The following is a 27702-nucleotide window of genomic DNA, read 5'->3' on the forward strand; positions in this document are numbered from 1 at the left end:
ACCTTGGGTTTAATAAAATTGGATTTTGAGGGTCACAATTAAGATTTTTGAACTAAAATACAGAAGTATTCATTGTTATAAATGGTTTATTTATTACAGACAATATATTTAGGATGCACTACTTGACCCACATAGTTACACAGCAAAAAAACAAAACTATCTCAGCATTTGTGTTTGATACTTTCATAGGTGTATGTATATACTGTATATTCACTGTTTTAAAGTGTTTAAGAGAATGTGTTATATCACTTGATTGTAGATTTAACGAAAATAATGATAACATGCTAAGTTAGAGGTCTGTGCTGTGCTGCTCCTCCAAAGCAAAAGGTGGCAGTAGTGAGCTGCTGCGGATGGACCTGAATGTTACAGTTCCTAACAGAATTTATAGAATAAACATCAGTCAGCTCTACAGTAACATCTATGAAACTAGCAAGACAGACATTTGTGTTAAAGACAGATCTACATCATAAAAAATACATGTAGGGTTATGCTTATGTGTGTAATATTATATGCTGTTTGTGCTGCAGTGTTGTTCGGATAATTTTAGCAAGGACAAATATGATATTTTAGGATTATATTTTGGAAATAATTCATTGGTATGTGAATTCATCAATATGAAATTATTGATTTGTTACAGTACAACTAATTTATTTTCAGGCACTCTCAATATAAATGGAAATGATTTATTGTTTTTTATGAGGGTTTTTTTTCAGCTTTTGTGCTACATATCATGAGCTCCTGGTCAACAAGAGTTTGTGTTATCATCACTTAAAAAAGAAAACCCCAGTTGTCATAAAAGCAATGTTCATGAGCTGAAGAAGATCCTGACAAATGAATTCTCTTCACTTTCACAAACCCACATTTTACTATGTTAAGCAATTACAATGTATTAGACTGATTTAATATATTGATTAATGGTGATAATGATAACTAAGTCATGATAAATACTTTTATATTTTTTAATTTTATGCTGAATTCAGTGCCTTAGCTCAAGAAGCTTTGCTACTGCCAGTGCTGTTGAAATGCAAACAAAATTATTACAACACAGAGCAGAGTTTATTGAGATAAGAAACACAACATGGCATGTTTTCAAAGCCTGTACACTTAAGCATAAAGGATAAGTTGCTCTGTGGGAAACCCAATCTCTCTGGAGCCTTATCTCAGTTGTGACAGAGTATTGGACTTTTGTCAAACAGGAGATGTCAGACTGTAATTCAGTCCTTGGAGCACTACAACACTGAAAAGAAATAAAAATAATAATAATTTTGCTCATTTAACATTTTGAACAGATGTACATACATTAATATCAAACATATTTAGAATAGTCAAGGTTTATTAAGCAGCTAAATGGTATGTGGGTCAAAGTAGTACATGCCACATGTATTGTACATGATGCATTCATGGTAGAAGAAAGAAAAAGTTCCACATGCACATGAATAGAAGCGACATACTGGATAAGCTACAACAGTGTCAAAAGTTATCCTCTCTGACAAAATTATTCTGTCGAAAAAAGGTAAAGGTGCAAAGTTATAGTGAACAATTGAAACAGATTTTACATGACATGCAGCAAGACATCAGGTCCACCTTTTTATTTACATAAAGTTTGCTGTTGGCCCTGATCCTGCCTGTGTGCAGTTCCACAACTCAGGAATATCCACAGTGTGTTGACCAGACATTTCTGAGCACTAACCGCCCCTCAAATGAACGGGAATTTCCATCATTGAGACATCCTACACCCCAGCTTGTTTCAGAGCAGAATATAAGTAGAGTCAGATCAGTAGAGTCCTCACTCATAAGATACTCTACGATCTATCAACACTTACTCTAAACTCTGCAGGAACTGCAAAGTAAGTTTGGGAGACTTGTATGTATAGTTTTGTATTAACTATATGTAACTGATTTTTGTTTTTGTTCATTTGTCTTTCTTTCAGATACCTGTGACCATGAAGTTGCTTCTCGCAGGAATTGCTCTGATTCTCATTGTGGAAACCAATGCTCAGTGGTACAACTTTCCTCGTGAAGCCGCTCAAGGTGAGAAACATGACCTTTTTAATGTCTCCACAAGTCATATAATCCAGGATTAGGTGTTTCACATGACAATGGCATATTTTTCTTTCTGAATAATCTCACTTATTTTACCAACTCTTGTTGTCTATGTTGACATGATCAGGAGCTGGTGATATGTGGCGAGCATACAGGGATATGAGGGAGGCCAACTGGAAAAACTCTGATAAATACTTCCATGCCAGAGGAAACTACGATGCTGCTCAGAGAGGAGCAGGGGGCAGATGGGCCGCTGAGGTTATCAGGTGAGGAGAAAAAAAAAAAGTAGGAAAGCATTTTATGCTTGTATATTATTGGCTATTGCATTTCTCAAAAATAATTTACTGTTGTTATTAAAGCTGCAGATGGATCCAAGAACATTTTTCTACATTAATATCTCTCTGTTTATCTTTTTGTTTCACCAGTGGTACATTGTAGAGTACCTCAGGGATCATTGTTTGGCCCTTTATTATTGTCTATTCATATGCTACTACTAATTCACATAATCCAAAAGCATTATATCTGTTGTTATTTTTATGCAGATGACAAGCAGCTCTATGTATAATTTCTACAGGCCTATCTTAATGAGGCTCAATCTCAAAACCTCTTTAGTGAAATATAGATACATTTGGTGGTCATTAAAGGTCCAGACTCTTCCCACTAACTTACTTTGTCACATGTCAACAGACTGTACTCTAACACTGCCTTTGGAATAATATGAAATCAGTGGTACAGTCCTGCTTCCTGCAGCAAATTTACAATTAGAACAACTGCAATGATCTGTATTCTTGCACAAAAAAGTGCAACATGTTTAGACCTGGCTAGTTCAGAAAACCACAGCCTGGCTTTTACTGAAATTGTTTTACATCCCCATTTATTGATTGTTTATTTTATATATTATGCCTCTCTAATCTTAAGGGTTTCTTGTCTTGGGCCTTTTACAGCACTTTCAAGTACTTGTTTTGTCATCTGCTGACATTCATTGTCTAAACTCCCATTTCAGTAATGGCAGAGAGTGGATACAGGAAAGAATGGGTCATGGTGCTGAGGACTCTGCTGCTGATCAGAGGGCAAACCAGTGGGGACGGGACGGAAACGATCCCAACCATTTCAGGCCAGCTGGACTTCCAGAAAAATATTAGTATGAAAGTCATCAACTCCTGACAATAAAATGAAAGAAATGAAAGACATTTCTAGTGTTGGAGTTATTGACAATACAGCTGTTTACAGAATTTAACACAATGAACACAACACAAATTTACAACAGATGTTTATGTCAGGTGATTTTACCCCGGTGTAACTGTTCTGTTGTGTTTGTTGTTACCACACACCTCTGATCTCACGCCTCTTAACTACCAGCCATCATTACTGCAAGAAACAATATGTCCTCAGACAATTTAACTGATTAAATACATTTTTATTTGCCCACATCAGAAACCGTTTCTTGTAAGGAGACAAGAGAAAAACTCCCCGAATTTTACAAGTCAAATTAAATCTTTTCAGAGGCAATAAAATAGAGCTCACCCTTGGGTGCAATAAGAGCTGATAAGAACTTTAATAGTTCTTCACATTATTCCAACACCCAGACCAAAAAGTTACTAGCAGGAGGTTGAACATTAAAATGTACATTTTTTTTGTTCTTAGTTTATCACATAGTTTTCTGTTATTTTGTAATTTATTATTTTCTTATATACAGTCAACTAACAATAACTACTTTTCTTTTTAACTTTATTGGGAAAAAACCCTTTAGATATACACACAATACAGAGAAAGAAGATAAATAAGAATCTGGATTTGAATGAATGCATAAAAATGATAATAATAATTTGAAAAATATAGACCTGGAAATGACGATGCTATTAATGCATCACAATTGGGAGAAATTGGGTACCATTGTGGTGGGAAATTTTCCTTTTTAAACAATGACCTTGGGTTTAATAAAATTGGATTTTGAGGGTCACAATTAAGATTTTTGAACTAAAATACAGAAGTATTCATTGTTATAAATGGTTTATTTATTACAGACAATATATTTAGGATGCACTACTTGACCCACATAGTTACACAGCAAAAAAACAAAACTATCTCAGCATTTGTGTTTGATACTTTCATAGGTGTATGTATATACTGTATATTCACTGTTTTAAAGTGTTTAAGAGAATGTGTTATATCACTTGATTGTAGATTTAACGAAAATAATGATAACATGCTAAGTTAGAGGTCTGTGCTGTGCTGCTCCTCCAAAGCAAAAGGTGGCAGTAGTGAGCTGCTGCGGATGGACCTGAATGTTACAGTTCCTAACAGAATTTATAGAATAAACATCAGTCAGCTCTACAGTAACATCTATGAAACTAGCAAGACAGACATTTGTGTTAAAGACAGATCTACATCATAAAAAATACATGTAGGGTTATGCTTATGTGTGTAATATTATATGCTGTTTGTGCTGCAGTGTTGTTCGGATAATTTTAGCAAGGACAAATATGATATTTTAGGATTATATTTTGGAAATAATTCATTGGTATGTGAATTCATCAATATGAAATTATTGATTTGTTACAGTACAACTAATTTATTTTCAGGCACTCTCAATATAAATGGAAATGATTTATTGTTTTTTATGAGGGTTTTTTTTCAGCTTTTGTGCTACATATCATGAGCTCCTGGTCAACAAGAGTTTGTGTTATCATCACTTAAAAAAGAAAACCCCAGTTGTCATAAAAGCAATGTTCATGAGCTGAAGAAGATCCTGACAAATGAATTCTCTTCACTTTCACAAACCCACATTTTACTATGTTAAGCAATTACAATGTATTAGACTGATTTAATATATTGATTAATGGTGATAATGATAACTAAGTCATGATAAATACTTTTATATTTTTTAATTTTATGCTGAATTCAGTGCCTTAGCTCAAGAAGCTTTGCTACTGCCAGTGCTGTTGAAATGCAAACAAAATTATTACAACACAGAGCAGAGTTTATTGAGATAAGAAACACAACATGGCATGTTTTCAAAGCCTGTACACTTAAGCATAAAGGATAAGTTGCTCTGTGGGAAACCCAATCTCTCTGGAGCCTTATCTCAGTTGTGACAGAGTATTGGACTTTTGTCAAACAGGAGATGTCAGACTGTAATTCAGTCCTTGGAGCACTACAACACTGAAAAGAAATAAAAATAATAATAATTTTGCTCATTTAACATTTTGAACAGATGTACATACATTAATATCAAACATATTTAGAATAGTCAAGGTTTATTAAGCAGCTAAATGGTATGTGGGTCAAAGTAGTACATGCCACATGTATTGTACATGATGCATTCATGGTAGAAGAAAGAAAAAGTTCCACATGCACATGAATAGAAGCGACATACTGGATAAGCTACAACAGTGTCAAAAGTTATCCTCTCTGACAAAATTATTCTGTCGAAAAAAGGTAAAGGTGCAAAGTTATAGTGAACAATTGAAACAGATTTTACATGACATGCAGCAAGACATCAGGTCCACCTTTTTATTTACATAAAGTTTGCTGTTGGCCCTGATCCTGCCTGTGTGCAGTTCCACAACTCAGGAATATCCACAGTGTGTTGACCAGACATTTCTGAGCACTAACCGCCCCTCAAATGAACGGGAATTTCCATCTTTGAGACATCCTACACCCCAGCTTGTTTCAGAGCAGAATATAAGTAGAGTCAGATCAGTAGAGTCCTCACTCATAAGATACTCTACGATCTATCAACACTTACTCTAAACTCTGCAGGAACTGCAAAGTAAGTTTGGGAGACTTGTATGTATAGTTTTGTATTAACTATATGTAACTGATTTTTGTTTTTGTTCATTTGTCTTTCTTTCAGATACCTGTGACCATGAAGTTGCTTCTCGCAGGAATTGCTCTGATTCTCATTGTGGAAACCAATGCTCAGTGGTACAACTTTCCTCGTGAAGCCGCTCAAGGTGAGAAACATGACCTTTCTAATGTCTCCACAAGTCATATAATCCAGGATTAGGTGTTTCACATGACAATGGCATGTTTTTCTTTCTGAATAATCTCACTTATTTTACCAACTCTTGTTGTCTATGTTGACATGATCAGGAGCTGGTGATATGTGGCAAGCATACAGGGATATGAGGGAGGCCAACTGGAAAAACTCTGATAAATACTTCCATGCCAGAGGAAACTACGATGCTGCTCAGAGAGGAGCAGGGGGCAGATGGGCCGCTGAGGTTATCAGGTGAGGAGAAAAAAAAAAAGTAGGAAAGCATTTTATGCTTGTATATTATTGGCTATTGCATTTCTCAAAAATAATTTACTGTTGTTATTAAAGCTGCAGATGGATCCAAGAACATTTTTCTACATTAATATCCCTCTGTTTATCTTTTTGTTTCACCAGTGGTACATTGTAGAGTACCTCAGGGATCATTGTTTGGCCCTTTATTATTGTCTATTCATATGCTACTACTAATTCACATAATCCAAAAGCATTATATCTGTTGTTATTTTTATGCAGATGACAAGCAGCTCTATGTATAATTTCTACAGGCCTATCTTAATGAGGCTCAATCTCAAAACCTCTTTAGTGAAATATAGATACATTTGGTGGTCATTAAAGGTCCAGACTCTTCCCACTAACTTACTTTGTCACATGTCAACAGACTGTACTCTAACACTGCCTTTGGAATAATATGAAATCAGTGGTACAGTCCTGCTTCCTGCAGCAAATTTACAATTAGAACAACTGCAATGATCTGTATTCTTGCACAAAAAAGTGCAACATGTTTAGACCTGGCTAGTTCAGAAAACCACAGCCTGGCTTTTACTGAAATTGTTTTACATCCCCATTTATTGATTGTTTATTTTATATATTATGCCTCTCTAATCTTAAGGGTTTCTTGTCTTGGGCCTTTTACAGCACTTTCAAGTACTTGTTTTGTCATCTGCTGACATTCATTGTCTAAACTCCCATTTCAGTAATGGCAGAGAGTGGATACAGGAAAGAATGGGTCATGGTGCTGAGGACTCTGCTGCTGATCAGAGGGCAAACCAGTGGGGACGGGACGGAAACGATCCCAACCATTTCAGGCCAGCTGGACTTCCAGAAAAATATTAGTATGAAAGTCATCAACTCCTGACAATAAAATGAAAGAAATGAAAGACATTTCTAGTGTTGGGGTTATTGACAATACAGCTGTTTACAGAATTTAACACAATGAACACAACACAAATTTACAATAGATGTTTATGTCAGGTGATTTTCCCCGGTGTAACTGTTCTGTTGTGTTTGTTGTTACCACACACCTCTGATCTCACGCCTCTTAACTACCAGCCATCATTACTGCAAGAAACAATATGTCCTCAGACAATTTAACTGATTAAATACATTTTTATTTGCCCACATCAGAAACCATTTCTTGTAAGAAGACAAGAGAAAAACTCCCCGAATTTTACAAGTCAAATTAAATCTTTTCAGAGGCAATAAAATAGAGCTCACCCTTGGGTGCAATAAGAGCTGATAAGAACTTTAATAGTTCTTCACATTATTCAAACACCCAGACCAAAAAGTTACTAGCAGGAGGTTGAACATTAAAATGTACATTTTTTTTTGTTCTTAGTTTATCACATAGTTTTCTGTTATTTTGTAATTTATTATTTTCTTATATACAGTCAACTAACAATAACTACTTTTCTTTTTAACTTTATTGGGAAAAAACCCTTTAGATATACACACAATACAGAGAAAGAAGATAAATAAGAATCTGGATTTGAATGAATGCATAAAAATGATAATAATAATTTGAAAAATATAGACCTGGAAATGACGATGCTATTAATGCATCACAATTGGGAGAAATTGGGTACCATTGTGGTGGGAAATTTTCCTTTTTAAACAATGACCTTGGGTTTAATAAAATTGGATTTTGAGGGTCACAATTAAGATTTTTGAACTAAAATACAGAAGTATTCATTGTTATAAATGGTTTATTTATTACAGACAATATATTTAGGATGCACTACTTGACCCACATAGTTACACAGCAAAAAAACAAAACTATCTCAGCATTTGTGTTTGATATTTTCATAGGTGTATGTATATACTGTATATTCACTGTTTTACAGTGTTTAAGAGAATGTGTTATATCACTTGATTGTAGATTTAACGAAAATAATGATAACATGCTAAGTTAGAGGTCTGTGCTGTGCTGCTCCTCCAAAGCAAAAGGTGGCAGTAGTGAGCTGCTGCGGATGGACCTGAATGTTACAGTTCCTAACAGAATTTATAGAATAAACATCAGTCAGCTCTACAGTAACATCTATGAAACTAGCAAGACAGACATTTGTGTTAAAGACAGATCTACATCATAAAAAATACATGTAGGGTTATGCTTATGTGTGTAATATTATATGCTGTTTGTGCTGCAGTGTTGTTCGGATAATTTTAGCAAGGACAAATATGATATTTTAGGATTATATTTTGGAAATAATTCATTGGTATGTGAATTCATCAATATGAAATTATTGATTTGTTACAGTACAACTAATTTATTTTCAGGCACTCTCAATATAAATGGAAATGATTTATTGTTTTTTATGAGGGTTTTTTTTTCAGCTTTTGTGCTACATATCATGAGCTCCTGGTCAACAAGAGTTTGTGTTATCATCACTTAAAAAAAAAACCCAGTTGTCATAAAAGCAATGTTCATGAGCTGAAGAAGATCCTGACAAATGAATTCTCTTCACTTTCACAAACCCACATTTTACTATGTTAAGCAATTACAATGTATTAGACTGATTTAATATATTGATTAATGGTGATAATGATAACTAAGTCATGATAAATACTTTTATATTTTTTAATTTTATGCTGAATTCAGTGCCTTAGCTCAAGAAGCTTTGCTACTGCCAGTGCTGTTGAAATGCAAACAAAATTATTACAACACAGAGCAGAGTTTATTGAGATAAGAAACACAACATGGCATGTTTTCAAAGCCTGTACACTTAAGCATAAAGGATAAGTTGCTCTGTGGGAAACCCAATCTCTCTGGAGCCTTATCTCAGTTGTGACAGAGTATTGGACTTTTGTCAAACAGGAGATGTCAGACTGTAATTCAGTCCTTGGAGCACTACAACACTGAAAAGAAATAAAAATAATAATAATTTTGCTCATTTAACATTTTGAACAGATGTACATACATTAATATCAAACATATTTAGAATAGTCAAGGTTTATTAAGCGGCTAAATGGTGTGTGGGTCAAAGTAGTACATGCCACATGTATTGTACATGATGCATTCATGGTAGAAGAAAGAAAAAGTTCCACATGCATGTGAATAGAAGCAACATACTGGATAAGCTACAACAGTGTTAAAAGTTATCCTCTCTGACAAAATTATTCTGTCGAAAAAAGGTAAAGGTGCAAAGTTATAGTGAACAATTGAAACAGATTTTACATGACATGCAGCAAGACATCAGGTCCACCTTTTTATTTACATAAAGTTTGCTGTTGGCCCTGATCCTGCCTGTGTGCAGTTCCACAACTCAGGAATATCCACAGTGTGTTGACCAGACATTTCTGAGCACTAACCGCCCCTCAAATGAACGGGAATTTCCATCATTGAGACATCCTACACCCCAGCTTGTTTCAGAGCAGAATATAAGTAGAGTCAGATCAGTAGAGTCCTCACTCATAAGATACTCTACGATCTATCAACACTTACTCTAAACTCTGCAGGAACTGCAAAGTAAGTTTGGGAGACTTGTATGTATAGTTTTGTATTAACTATATGTAACTGATTTTTGTTTTTGTTCATTTGTCTTTCTTTCAGATACCTGTGACCATGAAGTTGCTTCTCGCAGGAATTGCTCTGATTCTCATTGTGGAAACCAATGCTCAGTGGTACAACTTTCCTCGTGAAGCCGCTCAAGGTGAGAAACATGACCTTTTTAATGTCTCCACAAGTCATATAATCCAGGATTAGGTGTTTCACATGACAATGGCATGTTTTTCTTTCTGAATAATCTCACTTATTTTACCAACTCTTGTTGTCTATGTTGACATGATCAGGAGCTGGTGATATGTGGCGAGCATACAGGGATATGAGGGAGGCCAACTGGAAAAACTCTGATAAATACTTCCATGCCAGAGGAAACTACGATGCTGCTCAGAGAGGAGCAGGGGGCAGATGGGCCGCTGAGGTTATCAGGTGAGGAGAAAAAAAGTAGGAAAGCATTTTATGCTTGTATATTATTGGCTATTGCATTTCTCAAAAATAATTTACTGTTGTTATTAAAGCTGCAGATGGATCCAAGAACATTTTTCTACATTAATATCCCTCTGTTTATCTTTTTGTTTCACCAGTGGTACATTGTAGAGTACCTCAGGGATCATTGTTTGGCCCTTTATTATTGTCTATTCATATGCTACTACTAATTCACATAATCCAAAAGCATTATATCTGTTGTTATTTTTATGCAGATGACAAGCAGCTCTATGTATAATTTCTACAGGCCTATCTTAATGAGGCTCAATCTCAAAACCTCTTTAGTGAAATATAGATACATTTGGTGGTCATTAAAGGTCCAGACTCTTCCCACTAACTTACTTTGTCACATGTCAACAGACTGTACTCTAACACTGCCTTTGGAATAATATGAAATCAGTGGTACAGTCCTGCTTCCTGCAGCAAATTTACAATTAGAACAACTGCAATGATCTGTATTCTTGCACAAAAAAGTGCAACATGTTTAGACCTGGCTAGTTCAGAAAACCACAGCCTGGCTTTTACTGAAATTGTTTTACATCCCCATTTATTGATTGTTTATTTTATATATTATGCCTCTCTAATCTTAAGGGTTTCTTGTCTTGGGCCTTTTACAGCACTTTCAAGTACTTGTTTTGTCATCTGCTGACATTCATTGTCTAAACTCCCATTTCAGTAATGCCAGAGAGTTGATGCCGGGAGCATCGGGTCGTGGTGCTGAGGACTCTGCTGCTGATCAGAGGGCAAACCAGTGGGGACGGGACGGAAACGATCCCAACCATTTCAGGCCAGCTGGACTTCCAGAAAAATATTAGTATGAAAGTCATCAACTCCTGACAATAAAATGAAAGAAATGAAAGACATTTCTAGTGTTGGAGTTATTGACAATACAGCTGTTTACAGAATTTAACACAATGAACACAACACAAATTTACAACAGATGTTTATGTCAGGTGAGTTTACCCCGGTGTAACTGTTCTGTTGTGTTTGTTGTTACCACACACCTCTGATCTCACGCCTCTTAACTACCAGCCATCATTACTGCAAGAAACAATATGTCCTCAGACAATTTAACTGATTAAATACATTTTTATTTGCCCACATCAGAAACCGTTTCTTGTAAGGAGACAAGAGAAAAACTCCCCGAATTTTACAAGTCAAATTAAATCTTTTCAGAGGCAATAAAATAGAGCTCACCCTTGGGTGCAATAAGAGCTGATAAGAACTTTAATAGTTCTTCACATTATTCCAACACCCAGACCAAAAAGTTACTAGCAGGAGGTTGAACATTAAAATGTACATTTTTTTTGTTCTTAGTTTATCACATAGTTTTCTGTTATTTTGTAATTTATTATTTTCTTATATACAGTCAACTAACAATAACTACTTTTCTTTTTAACTTTATTGGGAAAAAACCCTTTAGATATACACACAATACAGAGAAAGAAGATAAATAAGAATCTGGATTTGAATGAATGCATAAAAATGATAATAATAATTTGAAAAATATAGACCTGGAAATGACGATGCTATTAATGCATCACAATTGGGAGAAATTGGGTACCATTGTGGTGGGAAATTTTCCTTTTTAAACAATGACCTTGGGTTTAATAAAATTGGATTTTGAGGGTCACAATTAAGATTTTTGAACTAAAATACAGAAGTATTCATTGTTATAAATGGTTTATTTATTACAGACAATATATTTAGGATGCACTACTTGACCCACATAGTTACACAGCAAAAAAACAAAACTATCTCAGCATTTGTGTTTGATATTTTCATAGGTGTATGTATATACTGTATATTCACTGTTTTAAAGTGTTTAAGAGAATGTGTTATATCACTTGATTGTAGATTTAACGAAAATAATGATAACATGCTAAGTTAGAGGTCTGTGCTGTGCTGCTCCTCCAAAGCAAAAGGTGGCAGTAGTGAGCTGCTGCGGATGGACCTGAATGTTACAGTTCCTAACAGAATTTATAGAATAAACATCAGTCAGCTCTACAGTAACATCTATGAAACTAGCAAGACAGACATTTGTGTTAAAGACAGATCTACATCATAAAAAATACATGTAGGGTTATGCTTATGTGTGTAATATTATATGCTGTTTGTGCTGCAGTGTTGTTCGGATAATTTTAGCAAGGACAAATATGATATTTTAGGATTATATTTTGGAAATAATTCATTGGTATGTGAATTCATCAATATGAAATTATTGATTTGTTACAGTACAACTAATTTATTTTCAGGCACTCTCAATATAAATGGAAATGATTTATTGTTTTTTATGAGGGTTTTTTTTCAGCTTTTGTGCTACATATCATGAGCTCCTGGTCAACAAGAGTTTGTGTTATCATCACTTAAAAAAGAAAACCCCAGTTGTCATAAAAGCAATGTTCATGAGCTGAAGAAGATCCTGACAAATGAATTCTCTTCACTTTCACAAACCCACATTTTACTATGTTAAGCAATTACAATGTATTAGACTGATTTAATATATTGATTAATGGTGATAATGATAACTGAGTCATGATAAATACTTTTATATTTTTTAATTTTATGCTGAATTCAGTGCCTTAGCTCAAGAAGCTTTGCTACTGCCAGTGCTGTTGAAATGCAAACAAAATTATTACAACACAGAGCAGAGTTTATTGAGATAAGAAACACAACATGGCATGTTTTCAAAGCCTGTACACTTAAGCATAAAGGATAAGTTGCTCTGTGGGAAACCCAATCTCTCTGGAGCCTTATCTCAGTTGTGACAGAGTATTGGACTTTTGTCAAACAGGAGATGTCAGACTGTAATTCAGTCCTTGGAGCACTACAACACTGAAAAGAAATAAAAATAATAATAATTTTGCTCATTTAACATTTTGAACAGATGTACATACATTAATATCAAACATATTTAGAATAGTCAAGGTTTATTAAGCAGCTAAATGGTATGTGGGTCAAAGTAGTACATGCCACATGTATTGTACATGATGCATTCATGGTAGAAGAAAGAAAAAGTTCCACATGCACATGAGTAGAAGCGACATACTGGATAAGCTACAACAGTGTCAAAAGTTATCCTCTCTGACAAAATTATTCTGTCGAAAAAAGGTAAAGGTGCAAAGTTATAGTGAACAATTGAAACAGATTTTACATGACATGCAGCAAGACATCAGGTCCACCTTTTTATTTACATAAAGTTTGCTGTTGGCCCTGATCCTGCCTGTGTGCAGTTCCACAACTCAGGAATATCCACAGTGTGTTGACCAGACATTTCTGAGCACTAACCGCCCCTCAAATGAACGGGAATTTCCATCATTGAGACATCCTACACCCCAGCTTGTTTCAGAGCAGAATATAAGTAGAGTCAGATCAGTAGAGTCCTCACTCATAAGATACTCTACGATCTATCAACACTTACTCTAAACTCTGCAGGAACTGCAAAGTAAGTTTGGGAGACTTGTATGTATAGTTTTGTATTAACTATATGTAACTGATTTTTGTTTTTGTTCATTTGTCTTTCTTTCAGATACCTGTGACCATGAAGTTGCTTCTCGCAGGAATTGCTCTGATTCTCATTGTGGAAACCAATGCTCAGTGGTACAACTTTCCTCGTGAAGCCGCTCAAGGTGAGAAACATGACCTTTCTAATGTCTCCACAAGTCATATAATCCAGGATTAGGTGTTTCACATGACAATGGCATGTTTTTCTTTCTGAATAATCTCACTTATTTTACCAACTCTTGTTGTCTATGTTGACATGATCAGGAGCTGGTGATATGTGGCGAGCATACTGGGATATGAGGGAGGCCAACTGGAAAAACTCTGATAAATACTTCCATGCCAGAGGAAACTACGATGCTGCTCAGAGAGGAGCAGGGGGCAGATGGGCCGCTGAGGTTATCAGGTGAGGAGAAAAAAAGTAGGAAAGCATTTTATGCTTGTATATTATTGGCTATTGCATTTCTCAAAAATAATTTACTGTTGTTATTAAAGCTGCAGATGGATCCAAGAACATTTTTCTACATTAATATCCCTCTGTTTATCTTTTTGTTTCACCAGTGGTACATTGTAGAGTACCTCAGGGATCATTGTTTGGCCCTTTATTATTGTCTATTCATATGCTACTACTAATTCACATAATCCAAAAGCATTATATCTGTTGTTATTTCTATGCAGATGACAAGCAGCTCTATGTATAATTTCTACAGGCCTATCTTAATGAGGCTCAATCTCAAAACCTCTTTAGTGAAATATAGATACATTTGGTGGTCATTAAAGGTCCAGACTCTTCCCACTAACTTACTTTGTCACATGTCAACAGACTGTACTCTAACACTGCCTTTGGAATAATATGAAATCAGTGGTACAGTCCTGCTTCCTGCAGCAAATTTACAATTAGAACAACTGCAATGATCTGTATTCTTGCACAAAAAAGTGCAACATGTTTAGACCTGGCTAGTTCAGAAAACCACAGCCTGGCTTTTACTGAAATTGTTTTACATCCCCATTTATTGATTGTTTATTTTATATATTATGCCTCTCTAATCTTAAGGGTTTCTTGTCTTGGGCCTTTTACAGCACTTTCAAGTACTTGTTTAGTCATCTGCTGACATTCACTGCCTGTTTTCCCTTTTCAGTGATGCCAGAGAGTTGATGCCGGGAGCATCGGGTCGTGGTGCTGAGGACTCTGCTGCTGATCAGAGGGCAAACCAGTGGGGACGGGACGGAAACGATCCCAACCATTTCAGGCCAGCTGGACTTCCAGAAAAATATTAGTATGAAAGTCATCAACTCCTGACAATAAAATGAAAGAAATGAAAGACATTTCTAGTGTTGGAGTTATTGACAATACAGCTGTTTACAGAATTTAACACAATGAACACAACACAAATTTACAATAGATGTTTATGTCAGGTGAGTTTACCCCGGTGTAACTGTTCTGTTGTGTTTGTTGTTACCACACATCTCTGATCTCACGCCTCTTAACTACCAGCCATTATTACTGCAAGAAACAATATGTCCTCAGACAATTTAACTGATTAAATACATTTTTATTTGCCCACATCAGAAACCGTTTCTTGTAAGAAGACAAGAGAAAAACTCCCCGAATTTTACAAGTCAAATTAAATCTTTTCAGAGGCAATAAAATAGAGCTCACCCTTGGGTGCAATAAGAGCTGATAAGAACTTTAATAGTTCTTCACATTATTCCAACACCCAGACCAAAAAGTTACTAGCAGGAGGTTGAACATTAAAATGTACTTTTTTTTTTGTTCTTAGTTTATCACATAGTTTTCTGTTATTTTGTAATTTATTATTTTCTTATATACAGTCAACTAACAATAACTACTTTTCTTTTTAACTTTATTGGGAAAAAAAACCCTTTAGATATACACACAATACAGAGAAAGAAGATAAATAAGAATCTGGATTTGAATGAATGCATAAAAATGATAGTAATAATTTGAAAAATATAGACCTGGAAATGACGATGCTATTAATGCATCACAATTTGGAGAAAGTGGGTACCATTGTGGTGGGAAATTTTCCTTTTTAAACAATGACCTTGGGTTTAATAAAATTGGATTTTGAGGGTCACAATTAAGATTTTTGAACTAAAATACAGAAGTATTCATTGTTATAAATGGTTTATTTATTACAGACAATATATTTAGGATGCACTACTTGACCCACATACATACACAGCAAAAAAACGAAACTATCTCAGCATTTATGTTTGATATTTTCATAGGTGTATGTATATACTGTATATTCACTGTTTTAAAGTGTTTAAGAGAATGTGTTATATCACTTGATTGTAGATTTAACGAAAATAATGATAACATGCTAAGTTAGAGGTCTGTGCTGTGCTGCTCCTCCAAAGCAAAAGGTGGCAGTAGTGAGCTGCTGCGGATGGACCTGAATGTTACAGTTCCTAACAGAATTTATAGAATAAACATCAGTCAGCTCTACAGTAACATCTATGAAACTAGCAAGACAGACATTTGTGTTAAAGACAGATCTACATCATAAAAAATACATGTAGGGTTATGCTTATGTGTGTAATATTATATGCTGTTTGTGCTGCAGTGTTGTTCGGATAATTTTAGCAAGGACAAATATGATATTTTAGGATTATATTTTGGAAATAATTCATTGGTATGTGAATTCATCAATATGAAATTATTGATTTGTTACAGTACAACTAATTTATTTTCAGGCACTCTCAATATAAATGGAAATGATTTATTGTTTTTTATGAGGGGTTTTTTCAGCTTTTGTGCTACATATCATGAGCTCCTGGTCAAAAAGAGTTTGTGTTATCATCACTTAAAAAAAACCCAGTTGTCATAAAAACAATGTTCATGAGCTGAAGAAGATCCTGACAAATGAATTCTCTTCACTTTTACAAACCCACATTTTACTATGTTAAGCAATTACAATGTATTAGACTGATTTAATATATTGATTAATGGTGATAATGATAACTAAGTCATGATAAATATTTTATATTTTTTAATTTTATGCTGAATTCAGTGCTTTAGCTCAAGAAGCTTTGCTACTGCCAGTGTTGTTGAAATGCAACAAAATTATTACAACACAGAGCAGAGTTTATTGAGATAAGAAACACAACATGGCATGTTTTCAAAGCCTGTACACTTAAGCATAAAGGATAAGTTGCTCTGTGGGAAACCCAATCTCTCTGGAGCCTTATCTCAGTTGTGACAGAGTATTGGACTTTTGTCAAACAGGAGATGTCAGACTGTAATTCAGTCCTTGGAGCACTACAACACTGAAAAGAAATAAAAATAATAATAATTTTGCTCATTTAACATTTTGAACAGATGTACATACATTAATATCAAACATATTTAGAGATTTATATGAAAACATCATATAAAACTGATAGAATAGTCAAGGTTTACTAAGCAGCTAAATGGTGTGTGGGTCAAAGTAGTACATGCCACATGTATTATACATGATGCCTTTGACCTTGCAGTGTATTTATTCTCTCATTTAAGCATATGACTGACTGCAGAATGTATCCAATTTATCCATTTATCCAGATGAAGTCGATTATTCTGTCACTCTTGTTTCATTTTATGCGATATTATAACGCTTTAGCCTGTAGAAATGTCTGCACTGTTTCACATGTCAGAAAAATAACAAAGAAATAATAGTTTGAAAGGAACAATGAATAGTTTCAGTACAAAAACCTTAACTGTGACTCTCAAAATCCAACTCTGGGGACATAGTGTAAAAAAGAACAATTTTTTACACCATAATGTGCGTACTATTATCAAATTGTGATGCAATAGCAGTAGCATCATTATTCACTGTCATTCCAATTATGATCGTAATTTAATAGTATTGTAGAGAAAGTTTATGATCTCATTGAATAAATGCATGACCGATGGCATGTTTTGTTTATCAACTGCGCCTAAACAAGTGTCAGGGCAGAGTTCACATTAATATCCATTATGACCCTTCAGTAACCCTCTGAAACTGCAGCCTGACTGACAGTGCTGACTTGTCTGTACTCTCTAAGCCTCTTATCACTCCCTCACTGAAGCTGCTCTTTCTGCAGCTGTGATGTTGAACTAGCTCCCTGAGCTTTTAAACAGTGATTTTCTTTTCATCAGAGAACAATCTCTTGTCTGACAGTTTTCGCTCGATAGTTGAAATTCCTCTGCATTTGCATGATTTTTCTTGCAGCAAAGTTCGATGCAGGTCACATGTTATGGATTTGTTGGATCATTTTAGAGCCCACATTTTCCCTGAGCGCAGATCATTTTGGTAACCTGGACTGAATAAAGATTTAATATAAGAGGGAAGACTTTAAATGTTTGTAAGGTTCATATTTACCTTACTTGAGGATTGTAAGTATTGTAAAGCACAACTTAGCAGTGGAACCTTGGACATCAGTGTAACTTTCCTCTCCAGTTAGACATGTTTCAGATCATTTATAACACATATCTCACGTACTTTAAATGCATCAGGAGTGGAACCTGAAGCTGTAAAAATTCAGGGCACAGCCCAAACCTAGAGGGGTAAGGGGAAATAAACTACTAAGGAGATATACGGCAGCTACATGCACTATTTTCAAGCCATTTGAGATGATCAAATGCCTAAAAGTCTGCACTTCAAACATGAAAGTTGCCAAGGGAAATAATCATCCTGTAGAACCTACTTCCTATTTTGTATCTAATTGTTCTTCAGCATCCTGAAACCATAACACAACAAATGTTGAGGATGACTTATTTCCATTCCTGCCACTCACAACGAGGCAAAAATTGTCTGATGTTACTATTTTTTAGTTACATAAAGGGTAGGGAATTACAAATTTTTAAACCTATTTTTGTTATGTAGTTGAATTCACAAAATGTGTAGCTGCACAAATCTGCTGCATAAAATCTGGGCTGCTCTAACTGCAAATCAAGGATCCCCAACAATTCCAACTAAATGTTGTCTTCAATACTTTTTTTTCCATTCTCTGTAACTGCTTATCCTCTTAGGGGTCACGGGGAAGCTGGAGCCTATCCCAGCTGACATTGGGTGACAGGAGAGGTACCTCAGACAGGCCGCCAGACTATCCCAGGGATGACACATAGAGACAGACAACCATTCATGCTCACATTCACACCGAAGAGTGTAATTTATTTACCCTTTAAAGGAATTTAAAGTCACCGGTGAACCTTACCTCAATGTTTACTGACTGTGGGAGGAAGTGGAAAGACCTGGAGAAAAGCTGCGATAACAAAAGGAGAACATGCAAACTCCACAACAAGGGTTCAAACCTGGAACATCCTATGCTGTGAGGTGTAAGAGCCACTTAAGCACATATTTATATTTGGTAAAAATGTCTGTTTTGATATGACGTGTCACAGAGGTTCTGATGTTATTTAAGTTTACACAACAGTGTCTGTATATTTTGAATAGTGTAAAGCAGTGGACTATGCTAAGGTTATGTTTATATTTACTTTATTTCGGTGTTAGAATGCAGGCAAAAGTTAGTCATGACAGGTATGGTGCCATAAGGCATACAGTGAGCATGGCAAAAGGAGCTTGTTTACAACATTGTGCAGGAAGACAGACTACATAGGCTTGGATCGTAGAAAGTTTTTGATGGAGTTGTGCAGCGTAAAAGTGTGTAATAATGGGCAATATGGTGAGAATATACAGAAATAGGACATCAATTTGGTTGTGGACCATACGAGATGTAATTTTGGAAGGACCCGCCGTTTTGTTCTCTTTTTTGTATTCTCAATAAACCTCATTTAACTTTTTTCCCTGCCTTGTGTGAGTACTGTGGATCTTCACAAAAGAAACTGGGACACGAGTCAAAACTGAAACACCTTGCAGACTCAGTGGCCCAGAAACGTAGGTATATGTTGAAACGGCCACAATATGAGGCGACAGTGATAACCTTCAGTACTGTGATGTGAAAATTAGGCCAACAGAAGAACATTTACTTTGTTAGATTTCTTTAGGGAATAGCACGGTAGAATAAACAACATGGGCATAAATTATCTAAATGACACAAAGTTTAAGGTATTTTAAAAACTTTAAAGATCTGGGACTTTTTAGAGAACATACTGGACTGGCGTCCCAGAAGCCACCCGAATACTGTTCTGATTTGATTTTCTAATGATACAACCAGCTTATAATATATCCTATTAATGATGTACACAGAAAATTAATCCTAGGAGATTTTGAACTTTGTTCTCCAGAGAGATATTGAGGATATTTTGAGTGGTGAAGACAAATATTCAACATAAAATATATATGCAGTTCTGATTTCGATTCCCCGTCCACTGGAATGGGAAGGATAAATATCACATGTTAGGGACCAAACAGTGAGGCAACAAGGACACGGGAGTTGTTGACCAAATGGTGGGTTTTCATTTACCCCAATAAATGCTTGAAATATTGCAAACCAAGAAATGAACAACTAGATCTATAAAAGTGGTCAACATAACATTACATAACTATACGCAAGATAGCAAAATAACTCAACAAGGTGTTACCTGAACAATCTGACCTGTCAAAATTCTTCTTCTTCTTCTTCTTCTTCTTCTGCTTTCTTTTTATGGCACTTGGCAAACAACTTTTCAGGTGCATTACCGCCACCTTCTGGACTGGAGTGTGGAACAGAATATACTATGTATTAAATTTTTTTAACAAGCCCTGTTGCTTCCAAAAACCTAAAAATCTCTCCAAATACAACATCCCCTGAGTTTCTTCTCAATATATCTGCTACATTAAATGGTATCTTATTTCTCTGACATGCTGCTTTGAGTGTGTTTCTCTGTGTTTGGTACTTTGGACACTGAAAGAGGATATGTTCTACTGTTTCTCCTGACTCACAATGTTCACAATTTCCTGTTTCATGTTTCTGTATTATGAATAATGTGCTATTTAACCCCGTATGACCAAATCTCATGCGTGATATGATGTCTTCTTCTTTGCTGCTCCTTTGACATTCTCTCATTTCTCCAACATTCCTTTGTATATTGTAAAAATGTCGACCTCTGCTCTCTCTGTCCCATTGCGTCTGCCATTTCTTCTTCATCTCTGATTTTACTATACTTTTAATCTCGGCTTTACTGTATGTTACAACCATTGATATTTGTTCTTTTCTTGTTGCACTCTTGGCATACTTATCGGCCAGTTCATTCCCCTCAAATCCTATATGTGCTGGAACCCAAATGAACTTGATCTCAACTCCTGCTCTCTTTATTTCCTGTAATATATGTGCTATCTCGAATATTATATCTTGTCTTATATTTGACTGAATCTGTTTTATACTCACCAATGCACTACTGGAATCTGATGCTATCAGCACTTTACCTGGTCTGACTTCATGTACCCAGTTCAATGCCATATGAATGGCCAGTAGCTCTCCTGTGTATATTGCTAAATCATCATTGACTCTTTCATTCAATACAATATTTAAATCTGGAACTACAAATGCTATTCCCACTCTGTTTTGTCCTGATTTGGATGCATCTGTATATACTTTAATAAACTGACTGTATTTCTTATTTATATATTTGTTCACTTCACTCACACTCACACTTTCCCCTTTTTCTTTCTTTAGTAATCTCAAATCGATAATAGCCTCTTCCAGTGTCCAAGGTGGGACAATAGAAAGTGGAACTGTTTTGCTCATATTTTTTATCAGCAATCCTACTTTCTTTAACCCGGTTTTCAATTGTCCATCCAAAACTTTGTACCTTTCTTCTTTCTTTCTCTTGACACAGCTTTAAAATATTCTGAGCTGGATGGTTTTCTCCATGTCCCCTTAAATGTGCCAAATATATCAATGATATCTGCTCTCTTCTGATTTCTAGAGGCATTTCACCCATCTCTACTTGCAAGGCTGACACTGGAGTGGTTTTCTTTGCACCACAACACACTCTTAGTGCTTGATACTGTATGCTATCCAGTTTTTTTAACATTGTTTTTGATGCAGATTCATATACTATACAACCATAATCTAATACTGACCTGATTAAACCAATATATACCGTTTTCAGTGATGCTCTATGTGCGCCCCAATCTCTTCCTTTCAAACACCTAATAATATTCAATATCTTTTTACACTTTCCTACTACTTTTTTAATATGTGTTTTCCAAGTAATCCTTTTGTCAAACCACATCCCTAAATACTTAAAACAATCCACTATTTCTAAATCTTGCTCATATAACTTAAGATTGACTTGATTTTGTATTCTCTTTTTGGTGAAGACAACCACTTTTGTTTTATTAACTGAAAATCTAAAGCCCCACTTCAATGCCCAAGCTTCTACCTTTCCAATAGCCTCTTGCAATTTCCCAACAACAAATACAATATTTCGCCCCCTTTTCCACATAGCCCCATCATCTGCAAATAACGAAACACCAATAGAACTGCATACATTACTAAATATGTCATTTATCATGATTGAAAACAAAATCGGACTAATAATACTACCTTGAGGGGTTCCATTCTCAACTGTGTAGTTTTCACTCAAGTTTTTACCCACCCTTACTGATATCTTCCTGTTAGTTAGAAAATTCTTGATCCATCTAAATATTTTCCCTCTTATTCCCATATGATATAATTTAATAAGCACCCCCTCCTTCCACATCATATCGTACGCTTTTTCCACATCGAAAAACACAGCCACTATACTTTCTTTATTTACATGGGCTCTCCTTATCTCATGCTCTAAGCATAATGCAGGATCTACCGTGCTCCTTCCTTTTCTGAATCCACTTTGATAGCATTTTAATTCTCCCCTTGTTTCTAAATAATAATTCAACCTCTCATTAATCATTTTTTCCATAGTTTTGCCTATATGAGATGTTAGAGCTATTGGCCTGTAGCTCTCTGGCAAACTCGAGTCCTTACCTGGCTTACAAATAGGAACAATTATAGATTCTTTCCATTGAATAGGTAAGTTTCCCTCTTCCCATATCTTATTGTACAATTTCAATAACACCTCTTTACTTTGATCACTAAGATTATCTAACATACAATAGCTTATTTCATCTTTTCCCGGAGTTGTTTTTCCAAATTTTTTTAAAGCATTATTCAGTTCTGTCACTGAAAACTCCATATTAATTACATTTCCGTATTCTTCTTCATCCTGTATCGTTTCAATATTTTCTATTACTGTTTTTTCCCTGCCTTCTTTCTCTTTGTTACTCAAATTTTCTGTACTGTGTACCTTAGCAAAGGTTTGTGCTAATAGCTCCGCTTTTTCCTTGTCCTCTATTATAAAGTTCCTGTCATTTTTCATTACTGGATATCCATATTCTTTCCTATTACCTGACATTCTTTTGATCATACCCCACACTCTTTCCAACGGTGTACTCCTACCAAGTGACTCACAGTACTTTCTCCAATACTCTCTTTTTGTTCTTTTTATTACTCTCCTCACTGTTGCCTGTTGTTTCTTATAATTTATTAAATTCTGAAAACTAAGAGCTTTTTTCAATACCTTAAAGGACTTGTTTCGAGCTTTTATTGCCTCAGTACATTCATTTGTCCACCATGGTACTAATCTTTTCTTTTCATTCCCACTGCTTCTTGGAATAGACTCCTTTGCTGCCTCAATTATATTTTTGCAAATTTCATTATTCAGTTCATTAACCGACGTATTTACATTTATCATTCTCAATTTACCCTCACTCAATATTCTGAACTTATCCCAGTTTGCTCCCCCAATTTTCCATCTCCCCTCTCTCTTGCTCTGATCAATCACACTTTCCATTCCTATACGTATATATATTGGATAGTGGTCACTACCCACTGTGCTCCTCCTTAATACTTCCCAATTACTTTTCCCTGCCAAAGTTTGTGAAACCAATGTGAGATCTATTGATGACTCTGTGCCCCTTGCCAAATTCACCCTTGTGCCTGCACCAGTATTTAAACATACCAATCCTTTGTCATCTAGTATTTCCTCTATTACTTCCCCATTTGAGTCATCCTGGTCCCCCCACACTGTGCTATGTGCATTAAAGTCTCCACACCAGACTATTTTCCCTCTCCAATCATCAAGAATACCTTCCATTTCTTCTTTTTTTAATTGTTTGCATGGATTATAGAAATTAATTAATTTTATGCATCCCTCTTTTGTCCAGACCTCTATAACTACTACCTCTAATTCTTGTGATGTTATTATTTGTCTATATTTCACACCTTGACTGATAAATATTGCACACCCTCCACCATTTCCATTTGTTCTGTCCTTTCGAATGCTAGAGTATCCACTTATAACAAAATCCAAATTTGGCTTGAGCCATGTTTCTTGTACACAAATAAGATCTGGTTTTTCCTTTAACTCGCCGATATATTTCTTAAACTCTTGTCCATTTGCAATGAGACTCCTAGCATTCCATTGGAGTATGTACACTATGATATGTAGGGGCTGCTGCTTGCTGATGTCCCTTCTCCCTGACTAAGGTCTGCTTGTATTTTTTCCCAGGATAACTCCTTCATATTCAGAAATTTTGCTGCTGCCTTCACAATTATTTTGATTTTTTCTGTTTTAGTTTTTGCTTGATCTGAGCAGTTTATGACATATGCAAGAAAAAGTACTAGTTTTTCTGTTGACAGTCCCGTCTGCTGGTTTAACACACTTGACTGCTTTGCTTCCTCCATCTCTTCCACCCTTTTTTCTTTGCTCACAATCTTTATTGCTTCTGCGTATGTCACCCTCTGCTCTGCCCTGACTTGTTGAATTTCAACAGCCTGTTTCCTCACTGTACACCCTCCATAAGCCGCTGTATGATTTCCTCCACAGTTACAACATTTAACTGGGTTGTTGTTTCCACATTTCCCATACAGATGCTCCCCTCCACATCTCCCACACCTCTGCTTTCCCCTACACACTGTGGCGACATGGCCATATCTCTGGCACTTGTAACACCTGATAGGAGGCTGAACATATGCTCTTACATTAAAACTCGTATATCCTATCATGACCTTATCTGGTAGAAATTGATCTTTAAATTCTAGCATCACTGACATGCTGTCAACTTTCACCCCATCTCTGAATGCCTGCAGGCGCTTAATTTCTTTAACTGATCCTCCCTTGATCATTTTTTTTAACTCCTCTAGGTTTTCTCCCAAGGGTATTCCTGAGATCACTCCTTTGGCGCCGATCTCCCTTCCAACTACTTTCCTCTCAGCAACTTCTTTTTCACATACCCTTTGTAGCTTGAGCACCTTATCCCTTTGTCCTGCATTCTTGCATTTCAAAAACAGGCTGCCGTCTCTTAAGACTTTCGCTACTTCAATATCTCCAAGTGCTTTCCTCAAACAATTCGTCAGCGTGATCGGACTCACCGATGATATCTCTTGTCCTGTCTTGAATTTCATAATTACTTTAAACTCCTCTGTCATGTGTTTTTTCCGCATATCATTTCTTTCCTCATCATCAGTAAGAGAGCGTTTACTAGATGACATTTTCATACTACTGCTCTCCTTTCCACCTGTCTTCCTCTGACTCTGAACTTTTTTCCATATCTCCATATCCTCCTCATCAGACCCACCACCACTACTACTTGCCATTCTGCTCCAGTCACAGTCCAGATTATGCCAAAAACCACCGATTTTCTCCGGCGTTGCTGTCAACAAACACCGAATTTTCGTTTAGTTTCACTGTATTCTCCCTCCTGTGACTCCTCTCCTAGCTCCCCGACCTGTCAAAATGACACATGAGGGAGCATATATAGAGGCTTGGCCAAACCAAATAACACACAACGGGTAACCAAAATGGATGGCAGCTACAACTAAACACAAAGTAAAACTAACTACACCCAATCCCCCCATGACATGGCAGCACATGGTTTGATCCAATGAGTTGGCCCCAGGATTTAAAAGTCCTCAGCCCTCGGCCACGCCTTTTGCTCCACCAGGAAGAGACCTCTCCAAACAACCTAGGTAATTCAAGGATGATTAATATCAAACAATTTGCTTGTGTACCATACAATGCTTGAAGATCAAACCTTCAAAGAACAAAAGTGGCTTTCTGGGTGAAATGGGTGAAAGGTTGAAAGGTTGTCTTCCAGTCTGTTTTTCTTGCCCTGACATTGTGCAATTTATTAATGGGATAAACACTGACTCATCAAGAGGTGTGTATGAAATGCGCTCATCTCTCAGAGTTCAGACAAATGCTGAGGACCTTGGAGAAAGAAAGATGACACTCTTAAAAAAATACACTAATTGTCTGAGTACTTTGAATGTTTTCAGCTGTTCTGAAGATAGCAATAATCAATAATACTGAGCATCTAAGCCTCACAGTGATGTATAAAATCCTTTACACTCTCGTATTCGTTGACCCACCTGTTATTTAGTTCAGACTTTGACTTGTGTATATCTGAGGCCTATAAAAGTGCTGTAACAATACAGCACGACTGCTGCGCACTTGCTCTCAGCTGGGTTGCTTTAATGCTTATAACAATAATGGAGCTGATTGTGATATAATGGCTTTAAAATTACCTGGAATCTGTGAGTGCTCATGAACCTCTCTTTTATAGTTTGAAATAAAAACAGCATCCCACACACTGAGCAAATCTTTGTGAAGAAATTACACAGCATCATCGAAAAACCCCTTGAGGATTAAAGCACGGCTCGAGTTGTGTTGATGAATGTGTTGTTTTGAGCTCAGAGAAGACACTGTGACAGGCTAATAAATATTCATCACAAAGATAGTGTGAGGAGAAAGTGAGGGCGAGGAAGAAAGCTGATGCAATGAGAAGCTCGGAACAGGAAAAACAGTTTGTGTCTTGTGTCTGATCATTTTTCAGGAATGAATGTATTCTGTATGCAGTAGATTAAATAGATTCCACACTTGCCGTAAAGCACAACCAACAAGGCTATACCGGAGGACTATCTGCTTTACACAGATACACAGAAATCACACAAGATGTCGGAGGTGCGATCACAAGAAAGGCGTCAGACATACAGAGCTAGAACAAAGACTCATCAGAGCAGAGAACTGAACTGGTTCTGAGATAAAGTAAAACAGTCAAAAAATTATTTTAGTCAGGCAGAGAGATTGAGTTTAAGATCTATAAAGCATGTTATGGGCTTCTCTTATTGTGGAAAGTGTGTGGATTATTAATCAAAACCTTGTTTAATACTTCCTATTAAACTGCATCTGTAACAAGAAGAATGATGCTCCAATATAAATGACTGAAGCTTTTTGTCACATATTCCATATCTTATGTAGCAAGTTAATTACAATGCAATTTATGGAAATGAAGTTGCATCAATTTTTGCCTTTGTGGCCCAAAATCACAAATCACAAATTTGGCTCAAAGCAGTTTTCAAGTTAAACCATGCATGACACCCTCTATACACCTCCTTTAGGAGTCCAGTGTGTTGGATTCAGTTATTTCTAGTGATGAGGTTGCAGAACTGAAACTGCTCCTGTGTGCCAAGCGTGTAGGAGAAAAACAGTGGCCAATGTAAAAACGAAAAAACACAAATGGCCCTGTCTAGAGACAATATTTGGTTCATTTGTTCTGACCTACTGTGGAACAATATGGTGGATTCTGTGGAAGAGGACCTGCGCAGTTTTATATAAATGGCTCGATCTAAGGTGATAAAAATACAAGGATTCTTATTTGCAGGTGATCATACATTGAAGTAAACACAGCAATGAATATCCTGCCACTGAATCCTAAACACTTGACCTTTAAAGGAATACTTCATCCACAAAATGACCTTTTGTATATCAATTACTCACTGTGTGTTACCTTAAATTTGTGAAGAAAACTTTGTTTTTCTCGCACGTCTCCATGGTGAACACAGATTCAAAAAATAGCAAACATTCTACATGAAATGCAGTAAACAGGGTGTAGCAGCCTAAATGCAGTTTTTACATTTGTAACTTTTA

General features: G+C 35.9%; 4 protein-coding genes across 4 annotated transcripts; all 4 read left to right on the plus strand.

Annotated features, from left to right (window-relative positions):
- The first annotated feature begins 1707 nt into the window (after positions 1-1707).
- Positions 1708-3233, plus strand: LOC144467025 (serum amyloid A-5 protein-like). The gene is made up of 4 exons (XM_078175271.1): positions 1708-1847; positions 1932-2031; positions 2171-2309; positions 3047-3233. Exons 2-4 carry the CDS (start codon positions 1944-1946, stop codon positions 3183-3185), a joined length of 366 nt encoding a protein of 121 aa, XP_078031397.1. The 5' UTR covers positions 1708-1847; positions 1932-1943; the 3' UTR covers positions 3186-3233.
- A 2442-nt stretch (positions 3234-5675) lies between these two features.
- On the plus strand, positions 5676-7201 carry LOC144467027 (serum amyloid A-5 protein-like). The gene is made up of 4 exons (XM_078175273.1): positions 5676-5815; positions 5900-5999; positions 6139-6277; positions 7015-7201. The coding sequence occupies exons 2-4, from the start codon at positions 5912-5914 to the stop codon at positions 7151-7153; spliced, it is 366 nt and encodes a 121-aa protein (XP_078031399.1). The 5' UTR covers positions 5676-5815; positions 5900-5911; the 3' UTR covers positions 7154-7201.
- Positions 7202-9642: 2441 nt separating this feature from the next.
- LOC144467031 (serum amyloid A-5 protein-like) lies at positions 9643-11164 on the plus strand. The gene is made up of 4 exons (XM_078175280.1): positions 9643-9782; positions 9867-9966; positions 10106-10244; positions 10978-11164. Exons 2-4 carry the CDS (start codon positions 9879-9881, stop codon positions 11114-11116), a joined length of 366 nt encoding a protein of 121 aa, XP_078031406.1. The 5' UTR covers positions 9643-9782; positions 9867-9878; the 3' UTR covers positions 11117-11164.
- Positions 11165-13606: 2442 nt separating this feature from the next.
- On the plus strand, positions 13607-15128 carry LOC144467035 (serum amyloid A-5 protein-like). The gene is made up of 4 exons (XM_078175288.1): positions 13607-13746; positions 13831-13930; positions 14070-14208; positions 14942-15128. Exons 2-4 carry the CDS (start codon positions 13843-13845, stop codon positions 15078-15080), a joined length of 366 nt encoding a protein of 121 aa, XP_078031414.1. The 5' UTR covers positions 13607-13746; positions 13831-13842; the 3' UTR covers positions 15081-15128.
- The last annotated feature ends 12574 nt before the right edge of the window (positions 15129-27702 follow it).

This window comes from Epinephelus lanceolatus, chromosome 2 (genome assembly GCF_041903045.1).
Source record: "Epinephelus lanceolatus isolate andai-2023 chromosome 2, ASM4190304v1, whole genome shotgun sequence".
Lineage (NCBI taxonomy): Eukaryota > Metazoa > Chordata > Actinopteri > Perciformes > Serranidae > Epinephelus > Epinephelus lanceolatus.

What these genes read in the sequence shown, in the direction of transcription:
- LOC144467025 (XM_078175271.1), top strand. Translation starts at nt 1,944, where the DNA reads ATGAAGTTGCTTCTCGCAGGAATTGCTCTGATTCTCATTGTGGAAACC. An exon ending in TCCTCGTGAAGCCGCTCAAG is followed by an intron (nt 2,032 to 2,170) that starts GTGAGAAACATG and finishes TGACATGATCAG; the next exon opens with GAGCTGGTGATATGTGGCGA. An exon ending in TGGGCCGCTGAGGTTATCAG is followed by an intron (nt 2,310 to 3,046) that starts GTGAGGAGAAAA and finishes CTCCCATTTCAG; the next exon opens with TAATGGCAGAGAGTGGATAC.
- LOC144467031 (XM_078175280.1), top strand. Translation starts at nt 9,879, where the DNA reads ATGAAGTTGCTTCTCGCAGGAATTGCTCTGATTCTCATTGTGGAAACC. An exon ending in TCCTCGTGAAGCCGCTCAAG is followed by an intron (nt 9,967 to 10,105) that starts GTGAGAAACATG and finishes TGACATGATCAG; the next exon opens with GAGCTGGTGATATGTGGCGA. An exon ending in TGGGCCGCTGAGGTTATCAG is followed by an intron (nt 10,245 to 10,977) that starts GTGAGGAGAAAA and finishes CTCCCATTTCAG; the next exon opens with TAATGCCAGAGAGTTGATGC.
- LOC144467035 (XM_078175288.1), top strand. Translation starts at nt 13,843, where the DNA reads ATGAAGTTGCTTCTCGCAGGAATTGCTCTGATTCTCATTGTGGAAACC. An exon ending in TCCTCGTGAAGCCGCTCAAG is followed by an intron (nt 13,931 to 14,069) that starts GTGAGAAACATG and finishes TGACATGATCAG; the next exon opens with GAGCTGGTGATATGTGGCGA. An exon ending in TGGGCCGCTGAGGTTATCAG is followed by an intron (nt 14,209 to 14,941) that starts GTGAGGAGAAAA and finishes TTCCCTTTTCAG; the next exon opens with TGATGCCAGAGAGTTGATGC.
- LOC144467027 (XM_078175273.1), top strand. Translation starts at nt 5,912, where the DNA reads ATGAAGTTGCTTCTCGCAGGAATTGCTCTGATTCTCATTGTGGAAACC. An exon ending in TCCTCGTGAAGCCGCTCAAG is followed by an intron (nt 6,000 to 6,138) that starts GTGAGAAACATG and finishes TGACATGATCAG; the next exon opens with GAGCTGGTGATATGTGGCAA. An exon ending in TGGGCCGCTGAGGTTATCAG is followed by an intron (nt 6,278 to 7,014) that starts GTGAGGAGAAAA and finishes CTCCCATTTCAG; the next exon opens with TAATGGCAGAGAGTGGATAC.